Here is an 11973-nt window from a genome sequence, read left to right as displayed (position 1 = left end):
CTGGAGTCAGCAGCACCGCAATCCAAAGCTGAAGCCTTTAGATTTGTGCGTGCCAGTACTTTACCCCAAATCTATAGAGCTCAGATTGTAATCACACAAATCCCAGTTTCAATCGGCTGCCTTAAATGATTTTCAGATGCAAACTGATTGCTCCATTCTGCTGCAGCTAAGATGAGAGTAATCAAACCCCTGCTGTTGTCAGTACCTAAAGAGCCTCCACTTAACTGAGTTTTCAGTGAAAAGCCCTTTAAAATTCCCCAAAGGGAAGAGAAAATATGAAACCCTTCCATTTCCTTCGGTAACTGTTTAATTTAACACACTTATGAGCTATAGCCATTAAAACCCCAACACATTTGGAGGCTGTTCCTCAGCAAAACCTCGGAGCACTGACAGAAGCAGAGGACGGATGGTGCCGACGCAAAGGAAAACAGGAATGCACGCAGGCTTTGAAACACAAAAATTGACACCACATTGGAAAGGAGTACAACACAAACAGTGAAGTCTTGGCTTGTTTTACATACAAATTACACACAGGAATTTCCCTTGTTACGCGGCAGTGCTGCACGTTGTCCCAGACAGTACAAATGAAGAAAAAAATCCATCCTGGACTCTGTGACCACATTGCTCAACACAGGGCAGCTCGTGCCGGGCTCAGGCCTTTTTCCATTCAGTGTAGCGCAAGCAGGGTTGTGTTTGTGGTCTCCCCAGTTTCATCTTCTATAGCCTGAAGAGTACCACAGAAAGGACGTGCCACCGAGATGCTCCCGACACCCTCCAGGAACCAACCCAAGAGCAAAACCTCCCCAGGACACCGAGGATCAGCACACGAGCACCGGCTGCGAGGGCTGCGCGAGCCGAGGTGCCGCTCGTACAATAGCAGATACTCTAGATAAAAGAATCGACTAACCTTAACAGAAGTGACTCTATATAAGCAGAAAGAAGGGTTTTAGCTTGGCAAGAGCACAGAAAAACACCTTAACCAACCATTACACTTCTATGCCATAACTGCATACGGAAATCCAGTTGTGTGAGTACAATTCACTTTGCCAGTCGGGCTTTGCGAGGAGCCACGCAGCCAAGGGAAGCGCGTGGGGTTTGCTGGGCAGAGGCTCCCAGCTGGGGCCAGAGCCGCTTCCCATCTCTGTCATCAGCACGTGCAGGGGCCTACGCTGTCCGGCTCCAGAGCAAGACTCATTTCATTCATGCCTTGATGTCCCTAACCAGTGCCTCCACACTGCCCAGGAGCGTGGGCGATGGCTTTGCAGCAGAAGCCAGCAGCGGGATGAAGAAGGCAGAGCCCTTGTGTGCGCTGCGAGCCTGGGACTGCTGGTGGGAACTGAAGCCGAAAGCTTTCTGCCTCTGATCTCTCTCCATTTCTTAAATTACAGTTATTTAGCTTCAGTGCGTAAACAAGTCAATGAAAATTACAGAAATGGGCTGCCAGCTTCCAGACCCTTAAGGGAAAAAAAAATGACTCCACATGGTCAGCTGTAGTGGTGGAATGACAGATACTCACGTACATATATAAAAATAATGATAAAAGTCAGGAGTTTCGTGCTGGCCTGCCAACACCATCAAGAGGCTTAAAATGTCAAGTGATAGCACCATAAGCATTTCTGAGAAGTCTCCCCCAAATTATTGCTGCTTTAAGTTTCCCTTCCCTAAAATGCTTTCTCTTTGCTCGCTCAGTGCTGGCTGCAACCCCGACGGAGAGCTGCGCCCGCCCCGGCCCATTCCCCGTGGGACCCGCGCACCCAGCCCGAGCCAGACGCAATTTTTCAGACTGAAGGTTTGAGCACCGTTACGTGGAGCACAAATACAACAAATGGAGCCTTCCCTGTGTTTTGCAAGAGCACCGTGTGGCGACAGAGCAGCACGCTCAGCTGCTCCCCAGCTCCCTGCCGTGCCGCAGGGCTGCTCCCGGAGCCGCCGCGGGTCCCGGTGCTTTCTGCCCTCGGGGATGGTCCTGTCACCTCCTGGAGGCCCGCTCGTCCCCGCGGTCCCGGCCGGGCGCGTGGTGCCCGTGCTGGCGGCAGCTCTGGCAGCACTGGACGTGGACCGTCGGGAGGTGGCACCTTCCCAGCACCCGCAGGGTCTGGCAGAAGCCGAACGTCAAGCGGTCGCGCTCGCAGACGAAGCCTGGAGGGGATGTGAGAGGACAAGGACAGCGTTACTGCCACGGCACCCGGACGGTTATCAGGCATTTGACAGCACAGCTGGCAGGGACCTCCGAAAATGCAGAGCCCATCTTCGTCTGAGCAAAGTGCCCGCAGCCGCTGCTTCCTCCACAAGCACCCGGCAGCCGCAGGAGCCCTCTCCAGGACTGGTGGCACCACTCAGGCACTTCATCCACCCCCCTGGATGCTGCCCGAAGAGACCTTGCCCCCCACAGAACGCCCTCCCTCATCGCCACGTACAAAGCCTGGTGCCGGGCATCCCGTGGGATGTGTGAGGAGGGAGCAGCCTCGCCCCCACCAGCAGCAGAGGCTGCAGGAATCGGCCCCATTCCCGTGCCCCGCTCTGCCCAGCTGCTCGCTCCACCAGAGCCTGGCCGGGCTCGAAGGGGCTGCAGCACGGCACAGCCCCCACGCCACGCACGCCTTGTTTGCAGGCTCGCCTCGGTGCTGTGCTTGGATTCTTCATTTCCTCCGTTTTCAGTTTACACAAAAACAGGCATGTGCATCACCGGGTCCCACACAGCTGTGCAAAACATTTAAGTTACGTCAGTTCTGTCCAATTCACCTCCTGTACAAGTGATTAACTAACACGACGGCTTCTCTGTGGAAAAGGGCAAAGGCTGCTCCTGCAGCTGGCAGCCCTGTGGCCCCCCCACCAAACAGCCCCCACCGGACGGCTCCACAAAAGGCTTTTCCCCTTCCCAGGGCACTTTTTGCTGGGGAAACACCAGCGGTGGGGAGGGAACCGGGGAGCTCTCGCCGAGCACTGCCCCACCCCGTCTCATTTCAGTGAACAAAGGGCTTTGTTTAGGGAAAGGCTGATGCCCCCGTTCCCATGAGGGACAATCTGGTCCTCAGTGGTGAGCGCGAGGGAGCAGCAGATGCAGCACAGAGACTTTTCCTCCCTCTTTGGAGTTCAGTCGCAGCCCTCAGCGCCCCCACCCCGCCAGCACGGAGGTCACTATCCTGTTCTAAAATTAATTTTCTATTTCGGTCGAGGTATTTCCTCTCTTCCTCGCTAACAACAGCTAATTCTGCAAAGCCCTGGTGTCTCTGTGCCCTGAAGAAATCACCTCACACCGATGCTGCTGTGACCACAGCTGATTGGGAGCGAGCACCGGAGCCAGCCCCACACCGTGCGTAAATCGGGGGCTGAGAAGATCTCAGCACCACCACCTGGGGTGCTGGGAACACCAGCAACATTTTGGAGGCTCAGCACTGCTGCGGGAGCCGTGCCGTGCTGGGATGGCCCCGCAGAGCACACAGATATTCAGCAGGCAGCCGCGCACCTTGCGCTGCTTGGGGCTGCTCCCAAGCAAAAAGCCCGTGCTTATCCCAGCAGCCTTCCTAGAAAGTCACTCATGGATCGCGCCCAAGCTGCCTCCTGCCCTCCCTTGCAGGAGCTGTGGGGGTTTTGCTGCTGGAGCCTCTCTGCAGGGCAAACCTCCCCGGGCTGCAGCGGACGGCTCCGCTCTCGTCTGATCCCTTTCCAACGGGTCAGCGCCCTGGCGCTGGGATGGAAATTCCCACAGCTGCATCGCCAGGCCCTGTGTGCAGGCTGAAGCCCATCAGCCCCGCCACCGAGAGCTCCCTTCGCACGCTGCACTAACATCCGAGGCGCCCCTGCTGCGGAATGGAAACCGGGACGGGCTGGGAGGGAGGGCAGAGCCGCCCGCCCCTGCACCGGAGGTGGCCACCACTCCTTCGCCGAGCCCAGGGCCAGGATCCATTTCTCAAAAGCATTTTTATGAAATGAAGTCACCGGGAGCTGCTGAGCGCCGGGGGCTTCCCAGGGCGGCCAGACCCTGGCCCAGCGCAGAGCCCCGGGGTGGATGCACGCGGGGTCAGACCCAGCACGGAAAATCTTGGCTGCGCCCGCGGCTCCTCCCTGGAACTTGGGCTTGGGCAAAGGAAGCTGCAATAAGCACTTCATTTTTCAGCTCTTCACAGAAGGTCCCCATAGGTTTGACCCAATTTTCATCTAATCCTTTTATTGTTATTTTTTCTATTAACAATTTTTTTTTTTTTATAATCCTAACACTTCATCTGAGCGCACGCTCCAATCTTCGAGATGGTGCCAAATTTCACTCTGCAGAAATGGCTTGAAGCAGGGCTTCCCAAATCCAGGCTAAGTCAGCACATTAGAAACTGAAAACCCACACTTCTGCGGTTGTTTTTTTTTAAGCCGGTGTGGAAGTCGTTTTAAATTTCATTTAAGCTTCTGCCTTACAGACCTAAGCATTTACTTTCATGCTGGGGAAAAATAAACTTCCTGGTACAAGTTTTGTAAAAACAAGGAGAGGTTGGGCTGAGCGCTGAGCCAGCAGGACGAGCGCACTGAGCCGCTGACCTCTGGCCTGCCGGGCGCTCTCGGAGCCAGCTCCCAGTTTAACCAGTGTTGGCCCCGGCTCTGCTGCTGGGCCTGCGGTGCCCTCCACTGGGATTGAGCGCTGGAGGAGGTGCCGCATTTAGCAGCTTTGTTGTAGGCAGCATTGGAGACGCAGCCACTGGTGAGCACGGGAGCGATGTGTGCTCGGATGCTGTTTGTGTCCCCCGCAGCTCATTTCCAGCTCATTTCAAGCTCATTTCCCCGGGCACGGCGCAGTCCCTGCCCTCAGAGCCCCGCTGGCAGCACTGTGCTCTTGCAGCACCAGGAACGGCCCCGGCGCCAGGCCAGCGAGGCATTTCTTCGTGCATCACATGCAACGTGAACGTCCCCGGTGCTGCGTGATGCTCCTGGCCTCAGCTCCCCTGGGCACTGCAAAGCAAAACTGTGCTGCTCTCACCGAGCACCCAGCACTCCGTCCAGCTCGTGCTGCGCACGCCAAAGCCTGTAAAACTTTGAAAGCTTGGAAAACCAGAGGGAAAAGCAGAAAACGCCAATTTTTCAGGCTCTGCTGCTCAGTCTGAGCCCTGTGGCTCCACGCATCACTGAGGAAGGGTGATCCCCCCTGCACGGGGGATCGCAGACAGAAGGGGGCAATGGCAGCGCTCTCAGGAGGAGAGCAGGGATCAGCCCTTTGTTGGAGTCTGGATCCAACAGAGAAATTCTCATTTCCTAAGAGCTGATGCAGAGCCAGAACTGGAGGATTTTCCCTGCACTCAAGAAAAACAACTGTGCTGTCTTCCACTTCATTCTTATGAATAAAGGGAGGAGTAGGAAAAGCCAACTCTGCTGAAAGAAGCCTCTGAACATGACCCCGAGCTTCCTCCCCAGAATTGAAAACCACTTCCAACGCGCCGTGCCCAGAGCATCCTGCAGCGCCTGCAGGCACCCTGAAACGGGCACGGAGGCAGCAGCACGCGGCCGTTTCACATCGATGGGCTCCTGATTCCTTCACATCTGTTTGTGTACAAGATTGGGCAGGGTAACAGTGCTGGGCAGCAGCCCTGAGCCCTCTGCTTCCAGAGCCTGGGGCGAGCATTAACATGCAGCTGAGGGTGCTGACCCTGTGGTCCATGGGGAAAGCTCTCCATCAGTTTTGTCCTTGCTTTCCTTGCTTTTAGCACTTGCAGCCTGAGCCAGCTGCCCCGTGCCCACACAGGGTGCCCCGTGCCGTGCACCCAGCACCCAGCGCGGGAGGTGAGCTGATTTTTTCACCCTAACTGTTCGCACTGGACACTGAAGCCCATTGCAATTCACACTTTCAGAAACCTAAATGTACTCACAGCTTGCCAAGGAGGGGGGAGAAGCATCTTCCCTGCCGTTACCCAACCCAAGGTCATTCACATAAAGCGTGCAGGCACTGCACTAAGCAAGACCCCGCTGCTCTCAGCTGGGAGAGGAAACGTGCCTTTCCTGTTCCATCCGTAGGACAATTACTGTGCTTTCTCTTGCGGTGTGCAGGTTTCAGCAGGAGCTGTGCTGGGCTGGGGCTGCACAGCCCCTGCCGTGGAAGGCAGGGTTGTAGGTAAGGCTAAAATGTTCAACAACCACTGCTGCTATGTTTCGTAAAAGCCAGAAGAATCCTTTCCCAAGCTCCCGCTCTCTATTGACGGCTGCTGTTAATTAGCAGTAGGTAAAGGGCACTTAATGACTCGGCCAGCAGTGCCTCCCTGTCTCGCCACGAGGATGCAGGCTTCCATGCTCAGCTGAGAGCAAACTGGAATTCGCTGCAATTATTTCTAGCGGGCATCCCTTGTGGACAAACTTAGCTGTATGCAGAGCCACGAATAATTTCATTCCCCCACCGAAAGCAAGAAGGAATACAATGTCTAATTGCCAATTAATCTCGAGGTGGCTGGAAACACAGCCAGCCACCGGCTGGGGAGCCAAACACAGGGGTGGGAGGAGGAGAGGAGCCCGGGGTCTGCCCCTTGCCCGGGCTGTCCCAAACCAGCCGACCTTGACGCTGCTCCCGGGACATGAGGCTGAGCCCCCCCTTCCCGCTGGCAGGGAACATCTGCCTAATTCCTAGAGAAACCACATCTAGGGCCCGTTTGTGCATACTTGTTCTGGGGCCAGCCGTGCTCTTTAATTCCTTTCCCTCTCCGGGATCTGACGGCTGAGATCCTGATGGGCAACGGCCGTCTGCTAACGCATCCCAGAAAACTGGGGAGAAAAAAAAACAAAGGGTTTCTCTAGGAATTAGGAATGATCTGGGAACAGGAGTGGCTGATGTGGGCGTCAAAGCTCCGCTTGGGCTCCAGGCGCAGGCACGGCTGGGATCAGCACAAGAAGCCTTCCTGAGACCAACGCTGCTCTTATCTCTCTGGCAGCGTGTCCGCAGTGCAGCAGATCCGCTCCCACTCTTATCACCTCGGAAGGGCAGCCAAGAGCAGAGGCGTCCCTCGCGCCCCTCCGGAGCGAGCGGCAGCAGCAGGGCTTTCCTGGCACAGCACCGGGAGACCCTGCACAGCCCCTGGGACCTGCGCTGGGGGCAGGAGCTTCGCCTGGGGATGGCTGAGCAGGGCAGTGTCCGTCCCCCCGCACCCACCGGTGGCTCCTGCATGGGTGGCCTTGCTCTGAGCTTCTCCTGGGCATGGGACAACCAGCCACGGGCTTTGGGTCCTCCTCCGGGTCCGTGCCACCTTGTGCCCGGACCCAACTCGGACACATCCGAGTGCCTGGTGGGCTCGGGTGCTGCCTGGGAGCCATCTGAGGACACAGCCGACCTTCTCTTCCCCACTCACAGCTGGATTCAGCCCGAAAACTACAGGCGCACTTAAAAATAACTTCTGTGTAATCATCAATTAATTTATAACCTAGCGACAGAACAGGATTCTGGTTTTAATTAATTCCAACCTCCTTTAATTGGAGAGGGCCAATTGCCAGTGAGATGTTTGTTTGTTTGCTCTGTTCCATCTCCTTTAAAAATCCGTCTGATTATGTTTTAACGTTTGAACTCTGCTGAGGTTACTCACATTTTTGCTCCCCAAGCCCAACACGAGCTTGCTGGTACCAGCGCACTTCGTGTTACGGGAGATGGAGACTCCTTGTCCTCCTAACGTAAACACTGAATCCCCACAGCCTTCATTAATCTTGTGCAATAAAGATCCTTTAAAACACAGGAAAGGGCTAGAGTTTATGTTCATGCCTTTTCTGGGAGCCTCTGCCTGTGGATTTACACATCTGTGATTTCCTGCCATGTGAAAGTTTTGTTCCTCCTCGGAGTTTGGCAGGAAATGTTTGTATTTCCAAGAGGCGTTTCCTGCCCTGGGCTGCGGCCAGAGCATTTATGTCACTTCGAAGCCAGAATCGTAACATTTATTTGTGTGCTTCCTACACATCCCCACGGTTATTCTGGTACAACCTTGGCCGTGCCGAGCATCCACGCGGCTCTCGCCGCCAGCCCGTGCTGGTGGGAACGTTCCCCTGACAAAAGCAGCCGGTGCCATGGGCACCTCCTGCAGAGGTGCCACCTCCACGACGAACAGGGGAAGCTGCGGGAGGAGCAGGGCTGCCTGCAGCACCCACACGAGGTGGCACGGGTAAGGGACGGGGCTGTGGGGTGTCCCCCCTGCGGGGCCAGCTCCAGCCCCCCCAGCTCAGCCTTATGGCCAGCTCCCGTGGGTGAAATGTTCCCTGCTGGGCAGACAAAAAGCTTTGTTCTGCGGACACATTGAGAAGATAAGGCTGATTAATGATTAGCGTGCCAATATCAGCGGCATCTAACCCCCCATTATATTGCTTTTCCTCTGAAGAGCTCTCAACCCTTGTGGCGTGCACGTTTCTGGCTAGCAGGGAGCTGCCTGCTGCCATGGACACGTTTCTCTGACTGAATGGGAAAGTGAGGAAGCCAACCCAGTGCCCATGCTTGTCTCAGAAGTTTTGTAATGGTCGGAAAGATTCACCTCTTGGTCTTTAGTTCTGGCTCCCTCTTTCTGAGGAACACATCACTGCTGCCCCAGGTTCCTCCACAGCAGCCCCGCTGGTGGGTGCTGGTGGTCCCTTGGCGGTCACACCTGCATGGGTGCTCGGGAGCACTCTGTGCTTGCACTGAAAACGCAGCACCCTTGCATGAAGCTAGACGTTTTCATGCCCAGCCACAGCACATAACCTCCTGTACCTCTCGTCTTTCTCCACTATGACTTCTGTCAGTCTTATGTAAAGTAAAACATCGACCCCAACCTCAGCGCTGACCATCCAGGCACTGCAGCACGACCCAGACACACGTTTACACCCATCCCCTCGAAACCAAGCGGGGATAGCTGTTGGCAACTACCTGAGTGGCAGAGTGGCACCGGCTGCCTGGAAAGGGGTGACACCAGACAGCTCACACAAGCTCTTGGGGAGCACGATCGCATCAAAGAGAGAATATTTAGTCACCAGGAGTAGCACAGCCCACGGGGCGTTACTCACTCACCCGCCTCGGTGCCTTCGCAGTCCTGCGGGTTGCACTTCTGCGTGCTCTCGGGCCAGGGCTCGTGGTCGCAGAGGCTGCTGTCCTCCTCCACCTGCCCCGTCTGCGTGTTGATGCACTTCACCTGGCGCCGCTGGATGCCCCCGCCGCAGGGCGCCGAGCACTGCGGGAGCAGGCAGAGCTGTCAGCTGGGCCGGCAGCACCAGGCCCTGGGGAGTTTTTCTGCTTTTATTGCACCACTCCCCGGTTTGGTTTGGAAGGCTGTTGGTTTTTTTACCCCTGCTCCTTGCATTTGTGCAAGAGTTGTTCCCATTCTGCCACGTGCTGCAGACGAGGGTGCCCAGCCAACTTGGGCGTGGGGCAGATGGCACTGACCAAGCTTATTAACTTCAGTAGCCACGGCAATGACAGCACCAGGAACATTTTTACCTATTACTTTTTGTAAAGAAACCATGGGAGGGGCACACGGCACCTCCCAGCCCAGATCTCCGTGCTCACCTGCCCCCAGGAGCCCACGACCCAGCCGGTGCAGGGGTGGGTGTTGCAGGGCCGGGTGTTGTTGGGCCGTACGGCCTCATCGCAGCGGCTCGGCTCTGGGCACGTCACCAGGCGCTCCTGCTCCCCTCCGCCGCAGGGCTCTGAGCACTGCAGGGACAAAACTCGTCAAAAGGGGAAGCCAACAGCACGACGGAACAGCAGACACACTCCGTGCATCAGACTCTTAAGGAAAAAAATAATAAAAAATGCCCCTACCAACGCATAAGCAAACACAAACCCTGCTTCCAGGGTAAAATGCCAACTTTGCAGCTGCTATCAGCGTGTGCTTTCCTTAGGGAGATGGGTGCTCTAAACTAGCTCAAAGTTTTCCAGAGACAGGCAGATACAGGAGATGTTCTGCAAGCATCAGCTCCTACATTTAACAGGCAGCCCCAGCCCACTGCCCAGGACAATCACCCGGGCTCAGGCGATGCTCTCCCCTCTGCCGCACACCTCCCCTGCAGCAGTTGCCCCGTGCCTCGTGCCCTGGGAAAACACCAGGTGCCAGCCCAGCAGGGGGAGATCTGAAAAACAGTTGTGGACGTGAAACAGCACATCACAAGCACACAGGCTGTAGACTGTTTCTGAGGTGACCTCACTGCTCGCCATCACCTTACAGCTCACTTTTTGGTAAAAGACAACAAACAACTCCCTCCTCCTGTGTTTATCTGCAAAGAGCTCTCAAAAATTTGAAAACAGCCTGGCTGACACCTCTCCTCGTGCACCATGCCCACTCCAGGCACAACTCCCTGCCGTGAGGTGCTGGGATGTGTGGGCACTGCTCAGCCCCAGCCAGCAGCACCTACCTCTCTCCAGGAGGACGTGTACCAGTCCAGGCACGGCGTGCTCTGGCAGGGCATCTGCGCCGGCGGTTTGTAGAGGACAGCCTGGCAGTGGAAGGGCCGCAGGAGCCTCTGGTCCCTGGTGTCGATGCAGTGCACGTCCCGAACCTTCACCCCTCCACCGCAGTTCCTGGAGCACTGGGCAAAGGAGAGGCACGTCACACTGCAGCCAGGGGCTGGTGCGGGGCAGTCCCACGGGATAAAATAACGTACTGACGTGCTCTGCCTTGGGTTGGCTTGGGATAATGCTCAACCTCTTTACACCTAAAAGCCTGTGGAGCTCCCAGCTGCAACAAAACAAAGCCTTTTTGCATCAGGCAGCTGCTGATCTCCCATCCACGTGTCTCAGAGATGGAGGCTCCGCAGAATAACACGGGCTGTTCGCCGCTGTTTAACCCAGCAGATTCCTCCAACCTAACCGCAAACACATCCTGCTGCTGTGGCTTCTCAACAGCTCTTTGCAGACTTTCAAACCTTCTTTCAATGAGCTTCGGCAGTGCTGGCTTTTAAACCACCCCATTACTGTGGGATAAAGTCATTTAAACTCTGTGCCAAGCGCAAGATCTGACCTCTGCTTTTGCAATCCACGGGGCAGGAGCACGCACGGACAGCGAATAACCACCCGCACGGCGGGCACCTGCTGCTGCCCTTTCCCTGTGCGTTAGGAAGGGAAATGGTGTGGAAGGAGAGGCAGGGCAAGCTCGCCTGCTTACCTTACTCCAGTTCCCCACGCGCCAGGACGAGCACGGCCTCAGGGAGCACCTCCTGGCGGGGACGGGCTTGCTGGCAGCAGCGCAGTGCCGCTCCGTGCCCGTGCTGCAGCGCACGCTGCGCCAAATCGCGCCCACGCCGCAGGTGGCCGAGCACTGCAAAGAAAAAGCAGCCCCTAAAGCACCCGGGGGCAGCCTCGGCTCACGGCCCCTTCCTGGGGAGCAGGAGGGTGCTGGAGGAACGGGACCGGGCCGTGGTGAGGCAGGGATTCACCCTTCACTTTGGAGACTGCTCTGAATTACTTTTCAGCAGCGTTTTCATCTCAAAAGCCTGCGCAGGGCTTTCTGAACAGACTAGCTCAGCGTAACCCCGTGCCAGGCACTGCCCTGGTGCTGAAACCGAGAGCAGGGCTCCCTCCAACACTGCCGACGTCCCGCCGGCTCCGTGGGGAGCACCCGGGGATGCTCAGTGCCCCCTCACAAAGCCCCCATGTGTTACTCTATTTCACTGACACCAACTATTGTCCTCCCACTTACTGGCTCCTCTGTGCAACCTCCCGAAAAGAGCTCCCCGGTGCTCGGTCTCCAGTGGTTTGCGGCACAGAAGGCTTCTTATTTCTGTGCTTTCTGATAAAAGCCCATTACCAGGGATTGCAGAAGCCATTTGTCTGTCACTGCAAGCGCAATGCAAAGAGCAGCCACGGGACAGCTCCGCAGTAAAGTGAGAGCTGATAATTACAGATAATCCCCCATTCACTACGCCAAGCACAGCCCCTTCCCTGCGGTAATTTGCAGCCCTAATGCACCTTAGCCTTGACATTTCTGTCATTTTGGGGCGTATTTTAAACCACTCTTGCCAATAAAATGACAGATGTTTGCTCCTGGGCCAGACTCTGCTCTCACC

General features: G+C 56.2%; 1 protein-coding gene across 1 annotated transcript in view; it reads right to left on the bottom strand.

Moving 5' to 3' along the window:
• Positions 1-386: 386 nt before the first annotated feature.
• Positions 387-11973, bottom strand: part of ADAMTS7 (ADAM metallopeptidase with thrombospondin type 1 motif 7) — a 45209-nt gene continuing 33622 nt past the window's right edge. Inside the window, exons 20-24 of the mRNA XM_084293280.1 lie at positions 11073-11225; positions 10324-10497; positions 9479-9625; positions 8984-9143; positions 387-2139 (exon numbers count right to left, since the gene is read on the bottom strand). Of these exons, the coding sequence (XP_084149406.1) occupies positions 1970-2139; positions 8984-9143; positions 9479-9625; positions 10324-10497; positions 11073-11225 (804 nt within the window). The 3' untranslated portion in view covers positions 387-1969. The remainder of the gene's footprint in view (positions 2140-8983; positions 9144-9478; positions 9626-10323; positions 10498-11072; positions 11226-11973) is intronic.

Source organism: Netta rufina (genome assembly GCF_964035555.1).
Source record: "Netta rufina genome assembly, chromosome: 11".
NCBI lineage: Eukaryota > Metazoa > Chordata > Aves > Anseriformes > Anatidae > Netta > Netta rufina.
The sequence above is the reverse complement of the archived record's forward strand: the minus strand, read 5'-3'. Positions and strand labels throughout refer to the sequence as shown.